Source organism: Streptopelia decaocto, assembly GCF_964273445.1.
Source record: "Streptopelia decaocto genome assembly, chromosome: 4".
NCBI classification, from domain to species: Eukaryota; Metazoa; Chordata; class Aves; order Columbiformes; family Columbidae; genus Streptopelia; species Streptopelia decaocto.
In genome coordinates this window covers 1,530,395-1,552,710 of record NC_138658.1, presented here as the reverse complement: position 1 = coordinate 1,552,710, position 22,316 = coordinate 1,530,395, and the positions used below count along the sequence as shown (strand labels likewise).

Genomic DNA, 22,316 nt, shown 5'->3' with positions numbered 1-22,316 from the left:
GGTGCCTCGTTGGTTTCACGTCAGCGCAGCCGAGCCCGCAGCGAGGACGTGCTGGACACGGACGGGGCGCGAAGGTGCGTGGGGCCGGGGGGCGGCTGAGCCTGGGGGAGGGGACACCCCCGGTTGGGGGGCGGCTGCTGAGGCTGAACTCGTCCCCTCTCTCCGCAGGAGCTCCAGGTGCCTGCGGGCAGGTCCCGGACAGAGGCAGCGGCGGGAAGGGTTAAAACCTACAATGGCTTCGATAAGGGGTGGTGGAAAGTGTCCGCATGTCGCCGTGGTCCTTACGGGTCCCTCTTGTCAGCAGCCCGGGGCGGGGGGGTCAGGCCGAGCCGTGCCCTGAGCTCCCCCAGCCCATCCCACACCAGCGACTATTCCCAGGCACCTTGCCCCCCCCCCTTCCCCGATGCGGGGACCCGGGTTCTCCCCCCGCCAGGTGAACGGGACACGGGAAGGTGTCACCGGTACCGGGAGCTGCTGTGCCGCCCACTGCGCTCTGCAGTGCCGCGCTGTGTCCGCCAGGCGGCGCCACTGTGCGGGAGAGAGGGGCGGGGGTGAGGGGGCGGGGCCGAGCGGGGCGGGACCGAGAGGGGCGGGACCGAGAGGGGCGGGGCCAAGCCGCGCACGGCCGCGCCCCGCGAGCGCAGCTGAGCCCGCGGGGACGTGACGCGGCGGCCCCCGAGGCTTCAAAAGCTCCCCGGGCCGGCAGGGGGCGCCGCTCCGGCGGGCGCACGCGCAGAGGCGGGAGCGGGGCCGGCGGGAGCGGGTCCCGGTGCGGGCTCTGCCCGGCGGGGGCTCTGCCGGGCCCGGGGCAGCTGCTGCCGGGGGAGCTGCCTTCCACTCGGCGGGGCCGCGGGGCGGCTCTGGGCCCTGCGCGGAGCCGGGCTCGGGCCGGAGCCCCTTTGGTCCCGGTCCCCAGCGCTGCGGCGGGAGCAGAGGCTCATCCCGGCGCCGGGCGAGGAGCCCGGACGGCCCCGAGGCGGCGAGGACGTGCCCGGTGAGTGTCCCGGGGGCTCGGGGAGCGGGTCTGTGCTCGGGGCTTCGCCCCCCGTCCTGCTGCGGGCCGGGGAGGGGGGTCCCGTCCCCCGGCAGGGCTCCCCCGGGGCTGGAGGCTGCTGGGGGTGCAGGGGGGGCCCCGCGGTTCTGAGCCGGGGCCGGGCCGGGCCGGGGGGTGTTCGGGGAGGCGGCAGCGGGCGCTGGGGGGTCCGGCCGGAGCCGCTGGCCCCGCTGGGCTGGGGGGGCCGGGGGGTTTGGCCGCGGGGGTTTCTGCTCCAGCTCGGCCTGGGGGGCCGGGTTGTGTCCCCGTTTGGGGGGTTCTGCACCCGGTTTGTTCTTAGGGGGGCTGTGCTTTGGGGTCTGCACCTTTGGTTTTTTGGTTTGTGCCTCTTTGTTGCTGGACTGTGCACCCATTGTGTTTTGGGTTTCTGCACCTGTTGAGTTGCAGTTTGTTCAGCTGTGGCTCTTTGGTTTCTGCACCTGTTGGTTTTGTTGCCCCCATATGAGTTGGTGTGTGCAGCTGTTTTATTGGCAGTGACCACTTTTTATTGGGTTTATGCTTGTGCCTCCTTTGTTGGGTGTGTACCCCACTTGATTTGGTGTGCACCATTTATTATTCACTTTGTGTTTGTGCCTTTTGTGTTTCACATGAAGTTGAGTTCTGGTTCCAATTTCTCTCTCTGGTTTCTTTCAGCTCCAGCCTGTGCAGCTTCAAGCTTGTTTGCGGTTCCAGCTCCTCTTCAGCTGCTCCTGGTTCCAGTTGTTGTGCAGCTCCAGCTCCAGTTCAGCTCCAGCTCCTTGTGCTTCCAGCCCATTTCAGCTTGTGCTTGTTCCACTGAGCTTGGCCTTGTTCCAGATCGTAAATCAATCACTGTCACAAGCAGCTTATGAATATGACCTGTCATAACTAATCATGAATAAAGATGAACTAATTATCTAGTAACTAGTCCAGTGGTTGAACAGTCCTTGAATAAAAAAGGGGGGAAAATCACTTTTCGCGCCAGAAACTAAGTCGAACACCTGAAACGGCCTGGTGCATGCCGGCGTCCCAGCGTTTGGGGGCCAGGGCGTCCGGACCCCCCCCTCCGGAGGGGGTCCCCCTGCCTGGCCCCCCCTCTGCCTCCCCAGCCTCCCACTGCTGCCCACCCCCCTCCCCTGCCCAGCGCCCACCAGCCCCTGCCCAAGGGGCCAACCCAGCCCCTGGCTCTGAGCCCAGGAACAGCGACTGGGTCTCTGTTCCTGAGCCCAAAGCCCAGGCCTGGGCCCCAGGAGCCCCTTTCCCAGCCCCGAGAACGCAGCTCAGGCTCCGTGCTCAGGGCTGGGAAACGCCCGGGGCTCCAGTTGCACAAGCACCCACGGACCCGCAGCCCCAGCGAACCCAACCCCGTGTGTGATGTCGGGAGCCCCGGCGGTGTCGGGCGGTGCTTGAGAACTGGCTGGGGGGACCCGCGGAGCGGGCCCGGCCCCGTGTGGCCGCGGGCGGCTCGGGCGGGGACGGGGGGCGCCGGGCTCCGGCCCTCCGGGCTTTATTCCGCCCCGGCGCCCCGAGCCCCGCGGCTGCGGCTGCTGCTCCGCGGAGCCGCCCGGGCACCGGCTGCCCTTGCCCACCCGCCTCCGCCCCGAGAGCCCCCGGGGCCGCGGCCCCTTCCCCGCTGCCCGGCCCCGCGCTCCCAGCCCCGACCCCCGGCGCGGCCGCGCCCGGGCCGAGCTCCCCGCACCTCACCTGGGCCCCGCCGGGAGAGCCCGGACCGGCCGCTGCCGCCCCCGCACGCACCGAGAAACCGGAACGGACGGAACCAAGCGCCTTAAATACCCTCGGCCCCGCCCCGCGCACGCGCTCCGGGCCCCGCCCGCCCCGCCCCTCACACCTGTGCTGGCCCCGCCCCGCGCATGCGCCCCGACGCCCCGCCCCGCGCACCTGCGCTGGCCCCGCCCCGCCCAGGTGCGCTGCATTTCCGGCCCGCCCCGCGCACGCGCCGCCTCTTCTTCCGGCAGAACCGCGGCGGCTCCGCTCCAGGCGGACGCTGGTACCGGACCGGGCGCTCCGGGGGAACCAGCGAGCGGGACGCGGCGCTGCAGCCCCGGCCCGGGGGCGGTGAGCTTGGGCTGCGGCTGCAACCGGGGACGGGGCTCGCGGGGACCGGGGCTGCGGCCCTGCAGGGGCTGCTGCCGGCCCGGGACTTGGTGTCCGCCGCTCCCCGCGCGGCCGGGGCCGGAGGGTTCCGCTCCCCCGAGCTCCCGGAGCCCCGAGTCCGGCCTCCCCGGCCCCGGCCCGGCGGGCAGGAGCAGGAGCAGCAGCGCCGGAACCGAGCCGGGAGCTGCCGGAGCTGCGGAGCTCAAGTCCCGCGTTCCCCCGCGGCTGCTGCCGGGCCGGGCTGCCGGGGACACCCCGGGAAGGCTGGAGCCACCGGCGGCCCTGGGGCTGCCCCGGCACCGGCTGCCCGGACCCGCCGCACAGCTCGGGGCCAACGGGGCCCAACGGGGCTCCCGAACACCGACCGGGGAGGGGAGGGGAAGGGAGGGGACGTCTCGGCTCTCACAGCCCTTCGGGCCCCGCCCCGAGGGGGCTGCGCCCGCCCCGGACACACCCGGGGGGCTCCGGGCTGAGCCCCCAACAAAACCGGCCAAAGGAGCCGCGTTTCAAGCACCCGAAACACAGGACTCGGTGTCTGACCCATCAGCGGCCGCATGAGCCTCATTGCAACCACAGCAACAGGGACTGAGTCTCCTCCTCCAGCCAGAACTGCCCCAGTGACACGGGTTCCAGCCCTTCCACACACAGCACTTGGTGTCCAGCCCCTCACAGGCCAAATGAGCCTGGTTGTCAGTCACCAACACCGAATCAGCCTCTGGGACCCAGAGCCACGACTTAGTCTCTTTTTTCATCAACACCACAATACACAGCCCTGGGACCCAGATTCACCACTTAGTCTCTGTTTGTGAGCTCTCCAGTTCCTGACTTAGTCTCTTCTTGGTGAGCCCTTCAATGCACAACTTAATCTCTGAGCCCCAGATTCATGACTTAGTCTCTGTGACCCCAATTAGGACATACTCTGTTTGTGAGCCCCCCTCAATTCCCGACTTAGTCTCTAGTTTGTGAGCCCCCTCAATTCCTGACTTAGTCTCTGGTTTGTGAGCCCCACCAATTCCCGACTTAGTCTCTGTTTGTGAGCCCCCTCAATTCCTGACTTAGTCTCTGGTTTGTGAGCCCCCTCAATTCCCGACTTAGTCTCTGGTTTGTGAGCCCCCTCAATTCCCGACTTAGTCTCTGTTTGTGAGCCCCCTCAATTCCCGACTTAGTCTCTAGTTTGTGAGCCCCCTCAATTCCTGACTTAGTCTCTGGTTTGTGAGCCCCCTCAATTCCCGACTTAGTCTCTGGTTTGTGAGCCCCACCAATTCCCGACTTAGTCTCTGTTTGTGAGCCCCACGATTCACAACTTAGCCTCTGTTTGTGACCCAGATTCATGATTTAGTCTCTTTGTTGTGGGCCCCACAATTCACGACTTAGTCTCTGTGAACCCAGCTCACAACTTAGTCTCTGTTTGTGAGCTCTCCAGTTCCTGCCTTAGTCTCTGTTTGGTGAGCCCCTCAATGCACAACTTAATCTCTGAGCCCCAGATTCATGACTTAGTCTCTGTGACCCAAATTAGGACTTACTGTTTGTGAGCCCCCCCAATTCACGACTTAGTCTCTTTTTGTGAGCCCCCCGATTCACACCTCAGTCTCTGTCCCTGAGCCCTCCCTCAGTCCCAATGCACCCGCTGTCCAGCCCCAGCTGCAGGACTTGTCTCTGTTCCTCCCCCGGGCAGGACGGGCTCTCCCTTCGCTGGAGGTGCCGGGGCACAGCTCAGCCTCCCCCCGGGCGCTGAGCCCCAACCCACCCGCCTCGGGCTCTGCTTCCCAGCCGGGCTGAGCCCCCAGCAGCCCCAGCCGCTCTCCGGCCCTGGAAACGGGGGACTGGGGCTCTGAGCCCCCGGCCCGGCCCGGGGAGCCCGGCTTTGGGCTGCCCCAGCCCTCGGCTCTGCCCCTGCACCCCCAGGGAGCTCCTGTCCCTCGGCAGCCCCCGCAGCTCCTTCTCCATCTCACAGCCCAGCTGCTGAGCCCCCGAAGCGCCCAACAGCCCCAACCCCGCGTGTGCTGTCGGGGCCGGGAGCCCCGGCGGTGTCGGGCGGTGCTTGAGAACTGGCTGGGGGGACCCGCGGAGCGGGCCCGGCCCCGTGTGGCCGCGGGCGGCTCGGCCGGGGACGGGGGGCGCCGGGCTCCGGCCCTCCGGGCTTTATTCCCCCCGGCGCCCCGAGCCCCGCGGCTGCTGCTCCGCGGAGCCGCCCGGGCACCGGCTGCCCTTGCCCACCCGCCTCCGCCCCGAGAGCCCCCGCTGCTGCCGCTCCCCGGGCCGGTCGGGCCTCTCACCTGGGGCGGGCGGACTCGGCCCCTCCGCCGCTCCGAGCTCCCGCCGAACGGCCGGGCCGGTCCCCCCGCCCGCGGGGCCGCCGCTGCCCCCGGGGCCGCAACCACGACCGCAACCTGAACCCGCTCGGCCCGGAGCCGCGAACACAATGAACCGGGGACGGCGGCCGCCAGCGCCCTGAACTCCTCGGCCCCGCCCCGCGCAGGCGCCCTGGGCCCCGCCCCGCCCGGGGGAGGAGGCTCCGCTGGGGCGGAGCTGGGGGCGGGGGGGCGTGGCCAGAGGGGTCCGGCCCGTTGTCCGCGGGGTCCCGGCGCCCGCCCGCCCAGCACCGGCAAACCCCGGTCCCCCCATCCGTCCCCCTCATTCCCGGATCACCGGCGCCGGGACGGGTCGCTGTTCCCGGGAGGAGTCCCCCTGCGCTGCCTGAGCCGTCCCCCCGTGTCCTGCCCCAGGGCTGTTTGTGCTGGAGCACCACAGCCTGCCCCACGCCAGCTCGGCTTTCCTGACCCCGGAGCACCTGGCAGGATCCAGTTCGACCTGCAGCTGCTGTGGAGCGCTCAGACCTTCGACTCGCCCTCCCAGCTCTGGAGAGCGACCAGCTCCTGCAACGGGTGAGGCCGGCGGGTTCAGCTTTGGAAGCGATTATGTGCGTGTAATTAACCGAACCCAGAGCATCCCTGTGGCCCTGGAGCAGCCGCGGGCACAGCAGTTGTGTGGCTGCTCGGGAACCGGCCCGCGTTACAGACTCGGAGAAAAAAACCCGTTCGTTGCCCTGTAAATGCGCTTTTCTAGTTAAGCCGGGGCAGGTGGACACCAGCGGTGCTGATGTGTTCAAGGTCGTTTTGCCACCAGCAAGCTAAAAGTGGAATTTTGCGTCCACAACTTAATCAGTAGCGCTGTGCTTGGCGGAGGTCGGTGTGTTAAGATCTAGGAATATTTGGTTCACTTTTTAAAATAATTTCTTTACGTTATAAGTTCATCCCGTAACTGTTTCTTCCTTCAGTCCCGCTGCTCGCACAGCGGCTCAAATTAACCCCGCGGGTCACGTTTGTCCGTCCCGCATCTGCTGGAGCGGACGGACGTTTCTGGGAGGGTCGGGTCCTGCTGTGAATTCGGTCTTGCCCGCTCACCCCCGTTGGCAGACGGTGGGTGTCGGGCAAACGCATCCCACGGTGCCGGCTCGGGGTGCCGCTGGTGCCCGCGGTGCCTCCCGTCTGTCCCAGGAAGGGCTGCTCCGGCGAGCACACCATCTCTGCTGGAAGAGGCGCCTGCTGGACCCCATCCGCACTAACAAGGAGGGGCTGGGTGAAGCGGTGAGGGTTGGGGCTGCCTTGGCTGTAGCGCCCATGAGATGGTGGAGTTGAGGATCTCGTGTGGCAGGAGCAGGACAGAAGCAGAATTGCAACCCTGCATTTCAGCGGGGCAAACTTTGGCCTTTTCAGGCACTTGCTGGGGAAATCCCATGGGAGGGGCTGCTTGGAGGTAAAGGGGCCCAAGATAGTTGATCATTGTTCAGGGACTGTTTGTACCGGCACAGGATCAGAGCATCCCAACACGTAGGAAGCCAAGGAAGGGAGCCAGGAGACCTGCGTGGCTAAACAGGAGCTGCTGGGTAAGCTCAGGTGGAAGAGAAGAGTTTCTAGATGATGGAAGGAGGGGCTGGGCACTTGGGGAGAATATCAGGCTGTTGTCAGAGGGTGGAGGGAGGCAACTGGGAAAGCTGAGGCCTCCTTAGAATTACAGCTGGCGAGAGGGGTCAAGGACACCAGGAAGAGCTTTTTCAAATGGGTGGCAGATCAAACTAACAGCAGAGGCAATGCAGGCCCACTGAGGAACGGGTGGGTGCCCTGGTGACAGAAGGTACAGAGAAGGCAGAGTTACGGGATGTTCTGTGTCTCTGCCTGCCCTGCCGGGGCTGTGCTGAGGATCCCGCACCGCTGAGCCCAGAGGAAGGCAGGACAGTGGAGAGTCTGCCTGGGCTGGTCAGGACGGGGTCAGGGAGCAGTCGGGCAATCTGGACACCATCAATCCATGGGTCCGGACGGGATGCACCCGCGGGTGCTGAGGGAGCCGGCTGAGGCCATTGCTGGACCGCTCTCCATCATCTTTGCCAAGTCTTGGGAAACGGGAGAGGTGCCTGAGGACTGGAGGAAAGCAAATGTCACTGCAGTCTTCAAAAAGGGCAGGAAGGAGGACCCGGGTGACTCTGGACCGGTCAGCCTCACCTCCATCCCTGGGAAACTGGTGGAACGGCTTGTCCCTCCTTGAGGGAGTGCGGTCTGGCTGAGCGGGTGGTGAGGTGACTGCGAACTGGCTGAAGGGAAGAAGCCAGAGAGTCGTGGTCAATGGGCAGAGTCCAGTTGATCCTGGATCCAGTGCAGGGCCTCAGGGGGCAGTGCTGGGGCCAGGACTGTTCAATATATTCATCAATGATTTGGACGAGGGAACAGAGTGACTGTCAGCAGGTTTGCTGGTGACACGGAGCTGGGAGGAGTGGTGACACTGGAAGCTGTGCTGCCATCAGAGACCTGGACAGGCTGGAGAGCTGGGCAGGGAAAAATGTAATAAAACAGAACAAGGGCAAGTGTAGAGTGTTGAATCTGGGCAGGAACAACCCCAAGTTCCAGTGTAAGTTGGGGAATGACCTATTAGAGAGCAGCATAGGGGAAAGGGACCTGGGGGTGCTGGGGACGGCAGGCTCGGTGCGTGGCCAGAGGGCATTTGGCTCTCACGAGGCTCTTCTTGTTCTTTCTTTTCTGTTGTTTTCTGGAGAATTTAACCCGACCGTGTTTCTCCCGCCCTCCTCAGGGCAAATCCTGTACGGCCGTGTGCTCTGGAGCCCCGAACAGAACCTGAACGCCGCCTACAAGCTGCAGCTGGAAAAGGTCTATCTGTGCACGGGCAAGGACGGGCACGTGCCTTTCTTTGACCCGACCAGCACCGTCTGTAACGAGGGGCCCCAGTACGGCTGCATCCAGCCCAACAAGCAGCTGAAGCACCGATTTCTGCTCTTGGTAAGTGTTCCGCCGCCCACAGAACCAGCGTGTGGAGCGTTGCGTGCTCTCGGGGCCGCACAGGCCTGGTCTCTGGGGCTCTGGCTGCCCCAGCAGCCCTGGAACTGAATGGCGTTCCTGCCAGCCCGGGAGAGCATCGCCAGGCAGGACACGGGGCGCGGAGCACAGGGACCCTGAGAACAGCAGCGCAGGGAGAGGGGAACCAGGGATGGACCGAGCCTGCGCAATCGCCCTCGATCTGCTGGTGCCGTGGCTGGGAACGGACAGGGCTGGCCGCCCGTAAAGGGACATTTATTTACCGCTTACGCAGGAGTTCTCCCTCCCTGTATAAACCACCATCAGCCCGCGTCCCCGCCGCAGCCCCGTTACCCCCCCAGAACGAGGTGCCGTTCCCGGTATCGGTCGGTTTGGCGTTAGCACAGCCGAGCGGGCTGGTCACACCCGTCTCTATGGTCAGTTCTCCGGGCCTGACGCACTCAGCGCTGAACCAGCGTGAGATCGTGCGGGTCACAAGCCCCTCGTCCCGCCGCTCTCTGGTGCCAGGACCGAACGCAGCCCGAGGCGACCGATCAGTATTTCCACGACGTGCCTTTCGACGCCCACTTCGCTTCCGACCTGGCCGAGTTCCGCTCCGTCAGCAGCGCGCCCGGAGTCGACGGCTTCACGCTCAGGGTGGACGCTCTCTACAAGGTCCGTGCCCAGGGGTTTCGGGCCCCAAAACTCCCGTCTCTGCCCGGGACGCCCCGGGTTCATCGGTGAATGGCGGGCGCCGGGCCCCACGCTGCCCAGAGACACCGAATCCGCGCTGGGGAGGCTCTGGCAGGATTTTATATCCCGATTTCCCCAGACGGGCCGTATTTGTCCCCAGTGGCCTGTGTCTGTTGCACCGTAAATTAACAGCGGAGCCGTTACCAAACAAACTCTAGCACGGGAAACAGAGGTGAGGAGTTTATTCTGGTGATGAAGGTGGTTTGTTCTTTGAAAGCAGTCGGGAAAGGATCTCCTTAGCACCACTTTATTAATGTTCCTGAATTAATTAGTGCAGTTTCCAAAGACAGATGAGAAGGCTGAACACCTCACTTGGTGATGACCACGATTGCGGGGGCTCCCAAACCCACCCCGAGCTGCTCTGTTGGTGTTTGCAGGAGCCAGTAACGGGGCAGCGGCTGAACGGGGGAGTCAAAACACAGAACGATCTGCAGGACGGGACGGAAGTTCAACGCAGCACCTGCTGTGGGTTGGTGAGAAACGCCTTCTATAAATTGTAAAAGAAAAAATAGACGACTTTATAAAAAGGTAAGAACAGTTGTGCTGTTGTTTCTATGGTCTGGGGGAGGGCAGAGCGGCTCCAGCAGCGACCCCAGGGCTTTGGGAGCTCTCAGCAGCCCCGGGAAACCCTCGTTTAGCACCCGAGACGCGGCGTTTGCCGCAGAAAATGCGGCAGAACCGTCCAGAAAGGCCAAGTGCAGCCCTGGGGCTGGGGCTGGGAGGTTCGTTTTGGGGCGGGGGTGGCAGCGACAGGAGTTGTCCCACGAGGGGGAGAGTGAAGCGGGAGCACGAAGCGGGGCTGCCCGGGGGTCGTTCCCGTGTGACTCCCCCGTGTGCCAGTCCCGGCCCCGCTGTCCCTGCCCCGGCTGCGGTGCCGCCGAACGGACACGAGATGGCGCTGCGCTCTGCAGGGCCGCGCGGTGTCCGCCAGGCGGCGCCATCCCGGGCTGCGGGGGGGGCGGGACCGAGTGAGACGGGGCGGTGCCAATAGAAGAGGGGGCGTTGCCGAGATCGGAGGGGGCGTGGCCAACCCGCTCGGCCGCGCCCCGAGCGCAGCTGAGCCCGCAGCGGGGACGCGGTGACCGGTTTTCATTGGGTCGGTGCTGGTGCCGCGTTTGTTCGGTGCGTTCCCCTGTGTGTCTGGTTGGTGTTGGTGCCTCGTTGGTTTCACGTCAGCGCAGCCGAGCCCGCAGCGAGGACGTGCTGGACACGGACGGGGCGCGAAGGTGCGTGGGGCCGGGGGGCGGCTGAGCCTGGGGGAGGGGACACCCCCGGTTGGGGGGCGGCTGCTGAGGCTGAACTCGTCCCCTCTCTCCGCAGGAGCTCCAGGTGCCTGCGGGCAGGTCCCGGACAGAGGCAGCGGCGGGAAGGGTTAAAACCTACAATGGCTTCGATAAGGGGTGGTGGAAAGTGTCCGCATGTCGCCGTGGTCCTTACGGGTCCCTCTTGTCAGCAGCCCGGGGCGGGGGGGTCAGGCCGAGCCGTGCCCTGAGCTCCCCCAGCCCATCCCACACCAGCGACTATTCCCAGGCACCTTGCCCCCCCCACCCTTCCCCGATGCGGGGACCCGGGTTCTCCCCCCGCCAGGTGAATGGGACACGGGAAGGTGTCACCGGTACCGGGGGCTGCTGTGCCGCCCCCTGCGCTCTGCAGTGCCGCGCTGTGTCCGCCAGGCGGCGCCACTGTGCGAGAGAGAGGGGCGGGGATGAGGGGGCGGGGCCGAGAGGGGCGGGGCCGAGAGGGGCGGGGCCGAGAGGGGCGGGGCCAAGCCGCGCACGGACGCGCCCCGCGAGCGCAGCTGAGCCCGCGGGGACGGGACGCGGCGGCCCCCGAGGCTTCAAAAGCTCCCCGGGCCGGCAGGGGGCGCCGCTCCGGCGGGCGCACGCGCAGAGGCGGGAGCGGGCCCGGCGGGAGCGGGTCCCGGTGCGGGCTCTGCCCGGCGGGGGCTCTGCCGGGCCCGGGGCAGCTGCTGCCGGGGGAGCTGCCTTCCACTCGGCGGGGCCGCGGGGCGGCTCTGGGCCCTGCGCGGAGCCGGGCTCGGGCCGGAGCCCCTTTGGTCCCGGTCCCCAGCGCTGCGGCGGGAGCAGAGGCTCATCCCGGCGCCGGGCGAGGAGCCCGGACGGCCCCGAGGCGGCGAGGACGTGCCCGGTGAGTGTCCCGGGGGCTCGGGGAGCGGGTCTGTGCTCGGGGCTTCGCCCCCCGTCCTGCTGCGGGCCGGGGAGGGGGGTCCCGTCCCCCGGCAGGGCTCCCCCGGGGCTGGAGGCTGCTGGGGGGGCAGGGGGGGCCCCGCGGTTCTGAGCCGGGGCCGGGCCGGGCCGGGGGGTGTTCGGGGAGGCGGCAGCGGGCGCTGGGGGGTCCGGCCGGAGCCGCTGGCCCCGCTGGGCTGGGGGGGCCGGGGGGTTTGGCCGCGGGGGTTTCTGCTCCAGCTCGGCCTGGGGGGCCGGGTTGTGTCCCCGTTTGGGGGGTTCTGCACCCGGTTTGTTCTTAGGGGGGCTGTGCTTTGGGGGTCTGCACCTCTGGTTTTTTGGTTTGTGCCTCTTTGTTGCTGGATTGTGCACCCATTGTGTTTTGGGTTTCTGCACCTGTTGTGTTGCAGTTTGTTCAGCTGTGGCTCTTTGGTTTCTGCACCTGTTGGGTTTGTTGCCCCCATATGAGTTGGTGTGTGCAGCTGTTTTATTGGGAGTGACCACTTTTTATTGGGTTTGTGCTTGTGCCTCCTTTGTTGGGTGTGTACCCCACTTGATTTGGTGTGCACCATTTATTATTCACTTTGTGTTTGTGCCTTTTGTGTTTCATGTGAAGTTGAGTTCTGGTTCCAATTTCTCTCTCTGGTCTCTTTCAGCTCCAGCCTGTGCAGCTTCAAGCTTGTTTGCGGTTCCAGCTCCTCTTCAGCTGCTCCTGGTTCCGGTTGTTGTGCAGCTCCAGCTCCAGTTCAGCTCCAGCTCCTTGTGCTTCCAGCCCATTTCAGCTTGTGCTTGTTCCACTGAGCTTGGCCTTGTTCCAGATCGTAAATCAATCACTGTCACAAGCAGCTTATGAATATGAGCTGTCATAACTAATCATGAATAAAGATGAACTAATTATCTAGTAACGAGTCCAGTGGTTGAACAGTCCTTGAATAAAAAAGGGGGGAAAATCACTTTTCGCGCCAGAAACTAAGTCGAACACCTGAAACGGCCTGGTGCAGGCCGGCGTCCGAGCGTTTGGGGGCCAGGGCGTCCGGACCCCCCCCTCCGGAGGGGGTCCCCCTGCCTGGCCCCCCCTCTGCCTCCCCAGCCTCCCACTGCTGCCCACCCCCCTCCCCTGCCCAGCGCCCACCAGCCCCTGCCCAAGGGGCCAACCCGGCCCCTGGCTCTGAGCCCAGGAACAGCGACTGGGTCTCTGTTCCTGAGCCCAAAGCCCAGGCCTGGGCCCCAGGAGCCCCTTTCCCAGCCCCGAGAACGCAGCTCAGGCTCCGTGCTCAGGGCTGGGAAACGCCCGGGGCTCCAGTTGCACAAGCACCCACGGACCCGCAGCCCCAGCGAACCCAACCCCGTGTGTGATGTCGGGAGCCCCGGCGGTGTCGGGCGGTGCTTGAGAACTGGCTGGGGGGACCCGCGGAGCGGGCCCGGCCCCGTGTGGCCGCGGGCGGCTCGGCCGGGGACGGGGGGCGCCGGGCTCCGGCCCTCCGGGCTTTATTCCGCCCCGGCGCCCCGAGCCCCGCGGCTGCGGCTGCTGCTCCGCGGAGCCGCCCGGGCACCGGCTGCCCTTGCCCACCCGCCTCCGCCCCGAGAGCCCCCGGGGCCGCGGCCCCTTCCCCGCTGCCCGGCCCCGCGCTCCCAGCCCCGACCCCCGGCGCGGCCGCGCCCGGGCCGAGCTCCCCGCACCTCACCTGGGCCCCGCCGGGAGAGCCCGGACCGGCCGCTGCCGCCCCCGCACGCACCGAGAAACCGGAACTGACGGAACCAAGCGCCTTAAATACCCTCGGCCCCGCCCCGCGCACGCGCCCCGGGCCCCGCCCGCCCCGCCCCTCACACCTGTGCTGGCCCCGCCCCGCGCATGCGCCACGACGCCCCGCCCCTCACACCTGTGCTGGCCCCGCCCCGCGCACCTGCGCCGGCCCCGCCCCGCCCAGGTGCGCTGCATTTCCGGCCCGCCCCGCGCACGCGCCGCCTCTTCTTCCGGCAGAACCGCGGCGGCTCCGCTCCAGGCGGACGCTGGTACCGGACCGGGCGCTCCGGGGGAACCAGCGAGCGGGACGCGGCGCTGCAGCCCCGGCCCGGGGGCGGTGAGCTTGGGCTGCGGCTGCAACCGGGGACGGGGCTCGCGGGGACCGGGGCTGCGGCCCTGCAGGGGCTGCTGCCGGCCCGGGACTTGGTGTCCGCCGCTCCCCGCGCGGCCGGGGCCGGACGGTTCCGCTCCCCCGAGCTCCCGGAGCCCCGAGTCCGGCCTCCCCGGCCCCGGCCCGGCGGGCAGGAGCAGGAGCAGCAGCGCCGGAACCGAGCCGGGAGCTGCCGGAGCTGCGGAGCTCAAGTCCCGCGTTCCCCCGCGGCTGCTGCCGGGCCGGGCTGCCGGGGACACCCCGGGAAGGCTGGAGCCACCGGCGGCCCTGGGGCTGCCCCGGCACCGGCTGCCCGGACCCGCCGCACAGCTCGGGGCCAACGGGGCCCAACGGGGCTCCCGAACACCGACCGGGGAGGGGAGGGGAAGGGAGGGGACGTCTCGGCTCTCACAGCCCTTCGGGCCCCGCCCCGAGGGGGCTGCGCCCGCCCCGGACACACCCGGGGGGCTCCGGGCTGAGCCCCGAACAAAACCGGCCAAAGGAGCCGCGTTTCAAGCACCCGAAACACAGGACTCGGTGTCTGACCCATCAGCGGCCGCATGAGCCTCATTGCAACCACAGCAACAGGGACTGAGTCTCCTCCTCCAGCCAGAACTGCCCCAGTGACACGGGTTCCAGCCCTTCCACACACAGCACTTGGTGTCCAGCCCCTCACAGGCCAAATGAGCCTGGTTGTCAGTCACCAACACTGAATCAGCCTCTGGGACCCAGAGCCACGACTTAGTCTCTTTTTTAATCAACACCACAATACACAGCCCTGGGACCCAGATTCACGACTTAGTCTCTGTTTGTGAGCCCCCTCAATTCCCGACTTAGTCTCTGTTTGTGAGCCCCCTCAATTCCTGACTTAGTCTCTGGTTTGTGAGCCCCCTCAATTCCTGACTTAGTCTCTGGTTTGTGAGCCCCCTCAATTCCCGACTTAGTCTCTGTTTGTGAGCCCCCTCAATTCCCCACTTAGTCTCTGTTCGTGAGCCCCCTCAATTCCCGACTTAGTCTCTGGTTTGTGAGCCCCACGATTCACAACTTAGCCTCTGTTTGTGACCCAGATTCATGATTTAGTCTCTTTGTTGTGGGCCCCACAATTCACGACTTAGTCTCTGTGAACCCAGCTCACAACTTAGTCTCTGTTTGTGAGCTCTCCAGTTCCTGACTTAGTCTCTGTTTGGTGAGCCCCTCAATGCACAACTTAATCTCTGAGCCCCAGATTCATGACTTAGTCTCTGTGACCCAAATTAGGACTTAGTCTGTTTGTGAGCCCCCCCAAATCACACCCCAGTCTCTGTCCCTGAGCCCTCCCTCTGTCCCAATGCACCCGCTGTCCAGCCCCAGCTGCAGGACTTGTCTCTGTTCCTCCCCCGGGCAGGACGGGCTCTCCCTTCGCTGGAGGTGCCGGGGCACAGCTCAGCCTCCCCCCGGGCGCTGAGCCCCAACCCACCCGCCTCGGGCTCTGCTTCCCAGCCGGGCTGAGCCCCCAGCAGCCCCAGCCGCTCTCCGGCCCTGGAAACGGGGGACTGGGGCTCTGAGCCCCCGGCCCGGCCCGGGGAGCCCGGCTTTGGGCTGCCCCAGCCCTCGGCTCTGCCCCTGCACCCCCAGGGAGCTCCTGTCCCTCGGCAGCCCCCGCAGCTCCTTCTCCATCTCACAGCCCAGCTGCTGAGCCCCCGAAGCGCCCAACAGCCCCAACCCCGCGTGTGCTGTCGGGGCCGGGAGCCCCGGCGGTGTCGGGCGGTGCTTGAGAACTGGCTGGGGGGACCCGCGGAGCGGGCCCGGCCCCGTGTGGCCGCGGGCGGCTCGGGCGGGGACGGGGGGCGCCGGGCTCCGGCCCTCCGGGCTTTATTCCCCCCGGCGCCCCGAGCCCCGCGGCTGCTGCTCCGCGGAGCCGCCCGGGCACCGGCTGCCCTTGCCCACCCGCCTCCGCCCCGAGAGCCCCCGCTGCTGCCGCTCCCCGGGCCGGTCGGGCCTCTCACCTGGGGCGGGCGGACTCGGCCCCTCCGCCGCTCCGAGCTCCCGCCGAACGGCCGGGCCGGTCCCCCCGCCCGCGGGGCCGCCGCTGCCCCTGGGGCCGCAACCACGACCGCAACCTGAACCCGCTCGGCCCGGAGCCGCGAACACAATGAAATGGGGACGGCGGCCGCCAGCGCACTGAACTCCTCGGCCCCGCCCCGCGCAGGCGCCCTGGGCCCCGCCCCGCCCGGGGGAGGAGGCTCCGCTGGGGCGGAGCTGGGGGCGCGGGGGCGTGGCCAGAGGGGTCCGGCACGTTGTCCGCGGGGTCCCAGCGCCCGCCCGCCCAGCACCGGCAAACCCCGGCGGCGGGGGGGGCACCGACCGACCCCCGAGCCCGGCGCTCCGGCCCCCGCGGGCTTGTGTGTCTCCCCGGGAAGGGAGCGAGTCCCCGCGGGCAGGGCTGGCCGGGCGTCCCTCCCCGCTGGCTCCGGGGCGGCCCTGCCCCTCTGTGCCCCGCGGGAGTCCCGCTGTCCCCCGCTCCTCTCCGGGGGGTCCGGTGTCGCCCCGCTCCCGCGCTCAGGACAACACGAAGCCGGAGCGGGCAGAGCCCCCCGGCCGTCCCCGCTGTCCCTCCTCACGTTCCCCGGCACAGCCGACGGTCCGTCAGCTCCCGGCTCTGCCGCAGCCCGGGTCCCCCATCCGTCCCCCTCATTCCCGGATCACCGGCGCCGGGACGGGTCGCTGTTCCCGGGAGGAGTCCCCCTGCGCTGCCTGACCCGTCCCCCCGTGTCCTGCCCCAGGGCTGTTTGTGCTGGAGCACCACAGCCTGCCCCACGCCAGCTCGGCTTTCCTGACCCCGGAGCACCTGGCAGGATCCAGTTCGACCTGCAGCTGCCGTGGAGCGCTCAGACCTTCGACTCGCCCTCCCAGCTCTGGAGAGCGACCAGCTCCTGCAACGGGTGAGGCCGGCGGGTTCAGCTTCACACCCCGAGCCGGCACTCGCGTAATGCGTTTGTCCGACACCCACCGTCTGCCAACAGGGGTGAGCGGGCAAGACCGAATTCACAGCAGGACCCGACCCTCCCAGGAACGTCCGTCCGCTCCAGCAGATGCGGGACGGACAAACGTGACCCGCGGGGTTAATTTGAGCCGCTGTGCGAGCAGCGGGACTGAAGGAAGAAACAGTCACGGGATGAACTTATAACGTAGAGGAACTATTTTAAAAAGTGAACCAAATATTCCTAGATCTTAACACACGAAACTCCACCAAGCACAGCGCTACTGATTAAGTTGTGGACGCAAATTCCCGCTTTTAACTTGCTGATGGCAAAACAACCTTGAACACATCAGCACCGCTGGTGTCCACCTGCCCCGGCTTAACTAGAAAAGCGGATTTACAACGCAACGAACCCGTTTGGGGGGGGGCACCCGTCCCGTCGCCGGGGATCCGGGAATGAGGGGGACGGATGGGGGACCCGGGCTGCGGCAGAGCCGGGAGCTGACGGACCGTCGGCTGTGCCGGGGAACGTGAGGAGGGACAGAGGGAACGGCCGGGGGGCTCTGCCTGCTCCGTCTTCGTGTTGTCCTGAGCGCGGGAGCGGGGCGACACCGGGACCCCCCGGAGAGGAGCGGGGGAAAGCGGGACTCCCGCCGGGCACAGCGGGGCAGGGACGCCCCGGAGCCAGCGGGGAGGGACGCCCGGCCAGCCCTGCCCGCGGGGACTCGCTCCCTTCCCGGGGAGACACACAAGCCCGCGGGGGCCGGAGCGCCGGGCTCGGGGGTCGGTCGGTGCCCCCCCCGCCGCCGGGGTTTGCCGGTGCTGGGCGGGCGGGCGCTGGGACCCCGCGGACAACGTGCCGGACCCCTCTGGCCACGCCCCCGCGCCCCCAGCTCCGCCCCAGCGGAGCCTCCTCCCCCGGGCGGGGCGGGGCCCAGGGCGCCTGCGCGGGGCGGGGCCGAGGAGTTCAGTGCGCTGGCGGCCGCCGTCCCCATTTCATTGTGTTCGCGGCTCCGGGCCGAGCGGGTTCAGGTTGCGGTCGTGGTTGCGGCCCCAGGGGCAGCGGCGGCCCCGCGGGCGGGGGGACCGGCCCGGCCGTTCGGCGGGAGCTCGGAGCGGCGGAGGGGCCGAGTCCGCCCGCCCCAGGTGAGAGGCCCGACCGGCCCGGGGAGCGGCAGCAGCGGGGGCTCTCGGGGCGGAGGCGGGTGGGCAAGGGCAGCCGGTGCCCGGGCGGCTCCGCGGAGCAGCAGCCGCGGGGCTCGGGGCGCCGGGGGGAATAAAGCCCGGAGGGCCGGAGCCCGGCGCCCCCCGTCCCCGCCCGAGCCGCCCGCGGCCACACGGGGCCGGGCCCGCTCCGCGGGTCCCCCCAGCCAGTTCTCAAGCACCGCCCGACACCGCCGGGGCTCCCGGCCCCGACAGCACACGCGGGGTTGGGGCTGTTGGGCGCTTCGGGGGCTCAGCAGCTGGGCTGTGAGATGGAGAAGGAGCTGCGGGGGCTGCCGAGGGACAGGAGCTCCCTGGGGGTGCAGGGGCAGAGCCGAGGGCTGGGGCAGCCCAAAGCCGGGCTCCCCGGGCCGGGCCGGGGGCTCAGAGCCCCAGTCCCCCGTTTCCAGGGCCGGAGAGCGGCTGGGGCTGCTGGGGGCTCAGCCCGGCTGGGAAGCAGAGCCCGAGGCGGGTGGGTTGGGGCTCAGCGCCCGGGGGGAGGCTGAGCTGTGCCCCGGCACCTCCAGCGAAGGGAGAGCCCGTCCTGCCCGGGGGAGGAACAGAGACAAGTCCTGCAGTTGGGGCTGGACAGCGGGTGCATTGGGACAGAGGGAGGGCTCAGGGAGAGACACTAAGTCGTGCATTGGGGGGGCTCACAAACAGAGACTAAGTCGTGAATTGTGGGGCCCACAACAAAGAGACTAAGTCGTGAATCTGGGTCACAAACAGAGGCTAAGTGGGGAATTGAGGGGGCTCACAAACAGAGACTAAGTCAGGAATTGAGGGGGCTCACAAACAGCGTATGTCCTAATTGGGGTCACAGAGACTGAGTCATGAATCTGGGGCTCAGAGATTAAGTTGTGCATTGAGGGGCTCACCAAACAGAGACTAAGTCAGGAACTGGAGAGCTCACAAACAGAGACTAAGTTGTGAGCTGGGTTCACAGAGACTAAGTCGTGAGTTGTGGGGCCCACAACAAAGAGACTAAATCATGAATCTGGGTCACAAACAGAGGCTAAGTTGTGAATTGTGGAGCTCACAAACCAGAGACTAAGTCAGGAATTGAGGGGGCTCACGAACAGAGACTAAGTGGGGAATTGAGGGGGCTCACGAACAGAGACTAAGTCGGGAATTGAGGGGGCTCACAAACAGAGACTAAGTGGGGAATTGAGGGGGCTCACAAACCAGAGACTAAGTGGTGAATCTGGGTCACGGGCTGTGTATTGTGGTGTTGATGAAAAAAGAGACTAAGTCGTGGCTCTGGGTCCCAGAGGCTGATTCGGTGTTGGTGACTGACAACCAGGCTCATTTGGCCTGTGAGGGGCTGGACACCAAGTGCTGTGTGTGGAAGGGCTGGAACCCGTGTCACTGGGGCAGTTCTGGCTGGAGGAGGAGACTCAGTCCCTGTTGCTGTGGTTGCAATGAGGCTCATGCGGCCGCTGATGGGTCAGACACCGAGTCCTGTGTTTCGGGTGCTTGAAACGCGGCTCCTTTGGCCGGTTTTGTTCGGGGCTCAGCCCGGAGCCCCCCGGGTGTGTCCGGGGCGGGCGCAGCCCCCTCGGGGCGGGGCCCGAAGGGCTGTGAGAGCCGAGACGTCCCCTCCCTTCCCCTCCCCTCCCCGGTCGGTGTTCGGGAGCCCCGTTGGGCCCCGTTGGCCCCGAGCTGTGCGGCGGGTCCGGGCAGCCGGTGCCGGGGCAGCCCCAGGGCCGCCGGTGGCTCCAGCCTTCCCGGGGTGTCCCCGGCAGCCCGGCCCGGCAGCAGCCGCGGGGGAACGCGGGACTTGAGCTCCGCAGCTCCGGCAGCTCCCGGCTCGGTTCCGGCGCTGCTGCTCCTGCTCCTGCCCGCCGGGCCGGGGCCGGGGAGGCCGGACTCGGGGCTCCGGGAGCTCGGGGGAGCGGAACCGTCCGGCCCCGGCCGCGCGGGGAGCGGCGGACACCAAGTCCCGGGCCGGCAGCAGCCCCTGCAGGGCCGCAGCCCCGGTCCCCGCGAGCCCCGTCCCCGGTTGCAGCCGCAGCCCAAGCTCACCGCCCCCGGGCCGGGGCTGCAGCGCCGCGTCCCGCTCGCTGGTTCCCCCGGAGCGCCCGGTCCGGTACCAGCGTCCGCCTGGAGCGGAGCCGCCGCGGTTCTGCCGGAAGAAGAGGCGGCGCGTGCGCGGGGCGGGCCGGAAATGCAGCGCACCTGGGCGGGGCGGGGCCGGCGCAGGTGCGCGGGGCGGGGCCAGCACAGGTGTGAGGGGCGGGACGGGCGGGGCCCGGGGCGCGTGCGCGGGGCGGGGCCGAGGGTATTTAAGGCGCTTGGTTCCGTCCGTTCCGGTTTCTCGGTGCGTGCGGGGGCGGCAGCGGCCGGTCCGGGCTCTCCCGGCGGGGCCCAGGTGAGGTGCGGGGAGCTCGGCCCGGGCGCGGCCGCGCCGGGGGTCGGGGCTGGGAGCGCGGGGCCGGGCAGCGGGGAAGGGGCCGCGGCCCCGGGGGCTCTCGGGGCGGAGGCGGGTGGGCAAGGGCAGCCGGTGCCCGGGCGGCTCCGCGGAGCAGCAGCCGCAGCCGCGGGGCTCGGGGCGCCGGGGGGAATAAAGCCCGGAGGGCCGGAGCCCGGCGCCCCCCGTCCCCGCCCGAGCCGCCCGCGGCCACACGGGGCCGGGCCCGCTCCGCGGGTCCCCCCAGCCAGTTCTCAAGCACCGCCCGACACCGCCGGGGCTCCCGACATCACACACGGGGTTGGGTTCGCTGGGGCTGCGGGTCCGTGGGTGCTTGTGCAACTGGAGCCCCGGGCGTTTCCCAGCCCTGAGCACGGAGCCTGAGCTGCGTTCTCGGGGCTGGGAAAGGGGCTCCTGGGGCCCAGGCCTGGGCTTTGGGCTCAGGAACAGAGACCCAGTCGCTGTTCCTGGGCTCAGAGCCAGGGGCCGGGTTGGCCCCTTGGGCAGGGGCTGGTGGGCGCTGGGCAGGGGAGGGGGGTGGGCAGCAGTGGGAGGCTGGGGAGGCAGAGGGGGGGCCAGGCAGGGGGACCCCCTCCGGAGGGGGGGGTCCGGATGCCCTGGCCCCCAAACGCTCGGACGCCGGCCTGCACCAGGCCGTTTCAGGTGTTTGACTTAGTTTCTGGCGCGAAAAGTGATTTTCCCCCCTTTTTTATTCAAGGACTGTTCAACCACTGGACTAGGTACTAGATAATTAGTTCATCTTTATTCATGATTAGTTATGACAGGTCATATTCATAAGCTGCTTGTGACAGTGATTGATTTACGATCTGGAACAAGGCCAAGCTCAGTGGAACAAGCACAAGCTGAAATGGGCTGGAAGCACAAGGAGCTGGAGCTGAACTGGAGCTGGAGCTGCACAACAACTGGAACCAGGAGCAGCTGAAGAGGAGCTGGAACCGCAAACAAGCTTGAAGCTGCACAGGCTGGAGCTGAAAGAGACCAGAGAGAGAAACTGGAACCAGAACTCAACTTCATGTGAAACACAAAAGGCACAAACACAAAGTGAATTATAAATGGTGCACACCAAATCAAGTGGGGTGCACACCCAACAAAGGAGGCACAAGCACAAACCCAATAAAAAGTGGTCACTGCCAATAAAACAGCTGCACACACCAACTCATATGGGGGCAACAAACCCAACAGGTGCAGAAACCAAAGAGCCACAGCTGAACAAACTGCAACACAACAGGTGCAGAAACCCAAAACACAATGGGTGCACAATCCAGCAACAAAGAGGCACAAACCAAAAAACCAGAGGTGCAGACCCCAAAGCACAGCCCCCCTAAGAACAAACCGGGTGCAGAACCCCCCAAACGGGGACACAACCCGGCCCCCCAGGCCGAGCTGGAGCAGAAACCCCCGCGGCCAAACCCCCCGGCCCCCCCAGCCCAGCGGGGCCAGCGGCTCCGGCCGGACCCCCCAGCGCCCGCTGCCGCCTCCCCGAACACCCCCCGGCCCGGCCCGGCCCCGGCTCAGAACCGCGGGGCCCCCCCTGCACCCCCAGCAGCCTCCAGCCCCGGGGGAGCCCTGCCGGGGGACGGGACCCCCCTCCCCGGCCCGCAGCAGGACGGGGGGCGAAGCCCCGAGCACAGACCCGCTCCCCGAGCCCCCGGGACACTCACCGGGCACGTCCTCGCCGCCTCGGGGCCGTCCGGGCTCCTCGCCCGGCGCCGGGATGAGCCTCTGCTCCCGCCGCAGCGCTGGGGACCGGGACCAAAGGGGCTCCGGCCCGAGCCCGGCTCCGCGCAGGGCCCAGAGCCGCCCCGCGGCCCCGCCGAGTGGAAGGCAGCTCCCCCGGCAGCAGCTGCCCCGGGCCCGGCAGAGCCCCCGCCGGGCAGAGCCCGCACCGGGACCCGCTCCCGCCGGCCCCGCTCCCGCCTCTGCGCGTGCGCCCGCCGGAGCGGCGCCCCCTGCCGGCCCGGGGAGCTTTTGAAGCCTCGGGGGCCGCCGCGTCCCGTCCCCGCGGGCTCAGCTGCGCTCGCGGGGCGCGGCCGTGCGCGGCTTGGCCCCGCCCCTCTCGGTCCCGCCCCGCTCGGCCCCGCCCCCTCATCCCCGCCCCTCTCTCCCGCACAGTGGCGCCGCCTGGCGGACACAGCGCGGCACTGCAGAGCGCAGGGGGCGGCACAGCAGCACCCGGTACCGGTGACACCTTCCCGTGTCCCGTTCACCTGGCGGGGGGGAGAACCCGGGTCCCCGCATCG

At 68.0% G+C, this 22,316-nt stretch overlaps 1 protein-coding gene and 3 long non-coding RNA genes across 4 annotated transcripts; 3 read left to right on the top strand and 1 right to left on the bottom strand.

Annotated features, from left to right (window-relative positions):
- Positions 1-587: 587 nt before the first annotated feature.
- LOC309438973 lies at positions 588-1,930 on the top strand. The gene is made up of 2 exons (XR_014183905.1): positions 588-994; positions 1,688-1,930. It is a non-coding gene; the product is annotated as an uncharacterized lncRNA (long non-coding RNA).
- A 3,619-nt stretch (positions 1,931-5,549) lies between these two features.
- On the top strand, positions 5,550-9,693 carry LOC309439067 (extracellular matrix organizing protein FRAS1-like; the record flags this gene model as incomplete). The annotated part of the gene is made up of 6 exons (XM_082051195.1): positions 5,550-5,575; positions 5,728-5,732; positions 5,830-6,012; positions 8,210-8,415; positions 8,959-9,105; positions 9,561-9,693. The coding sequence occupies 6 exons, from the start codon at positions 5,550-5,552 to the stop codon at positions 9,681-9,683; spliced, it is 690 nt and encodes a 229-aa protein (XP_081907321.1). The 3' UTR covers positions 9,684-9,693.
- Positions 9,694-10,276: 583 nt separating this feature from the next.
- On the top strand, positions 10,277-12,256 carry LOC309439176. The gene is made up of 3 exons (XR_014183933.1): positions 10,277-10,409; positions 10,504-11,331; positions 12,026-12,256. It is a non-coding gene; the product is annotated as an uncharacterized lncRNA (long non-coding RNA).
- An 8,545-nt stretch (positions 12,257-20,801) lies between these two features.
- On the bottom strand, positions 20,802-22,071 carry LOC309439341. Its single transcript, XR_014183969.1, has 2 exons — positions 21,738-22,071; positions 20,802-21,044 (listed from the first exon to the last, which is right to left on the bottom strand). It is a non-coding gene; the product is annotated as an uncharacterized lncRNA (long non-coding RNA).
- Between the last annotated feature and the right edge of the window lie 245 nt (positions 22,072-22,316).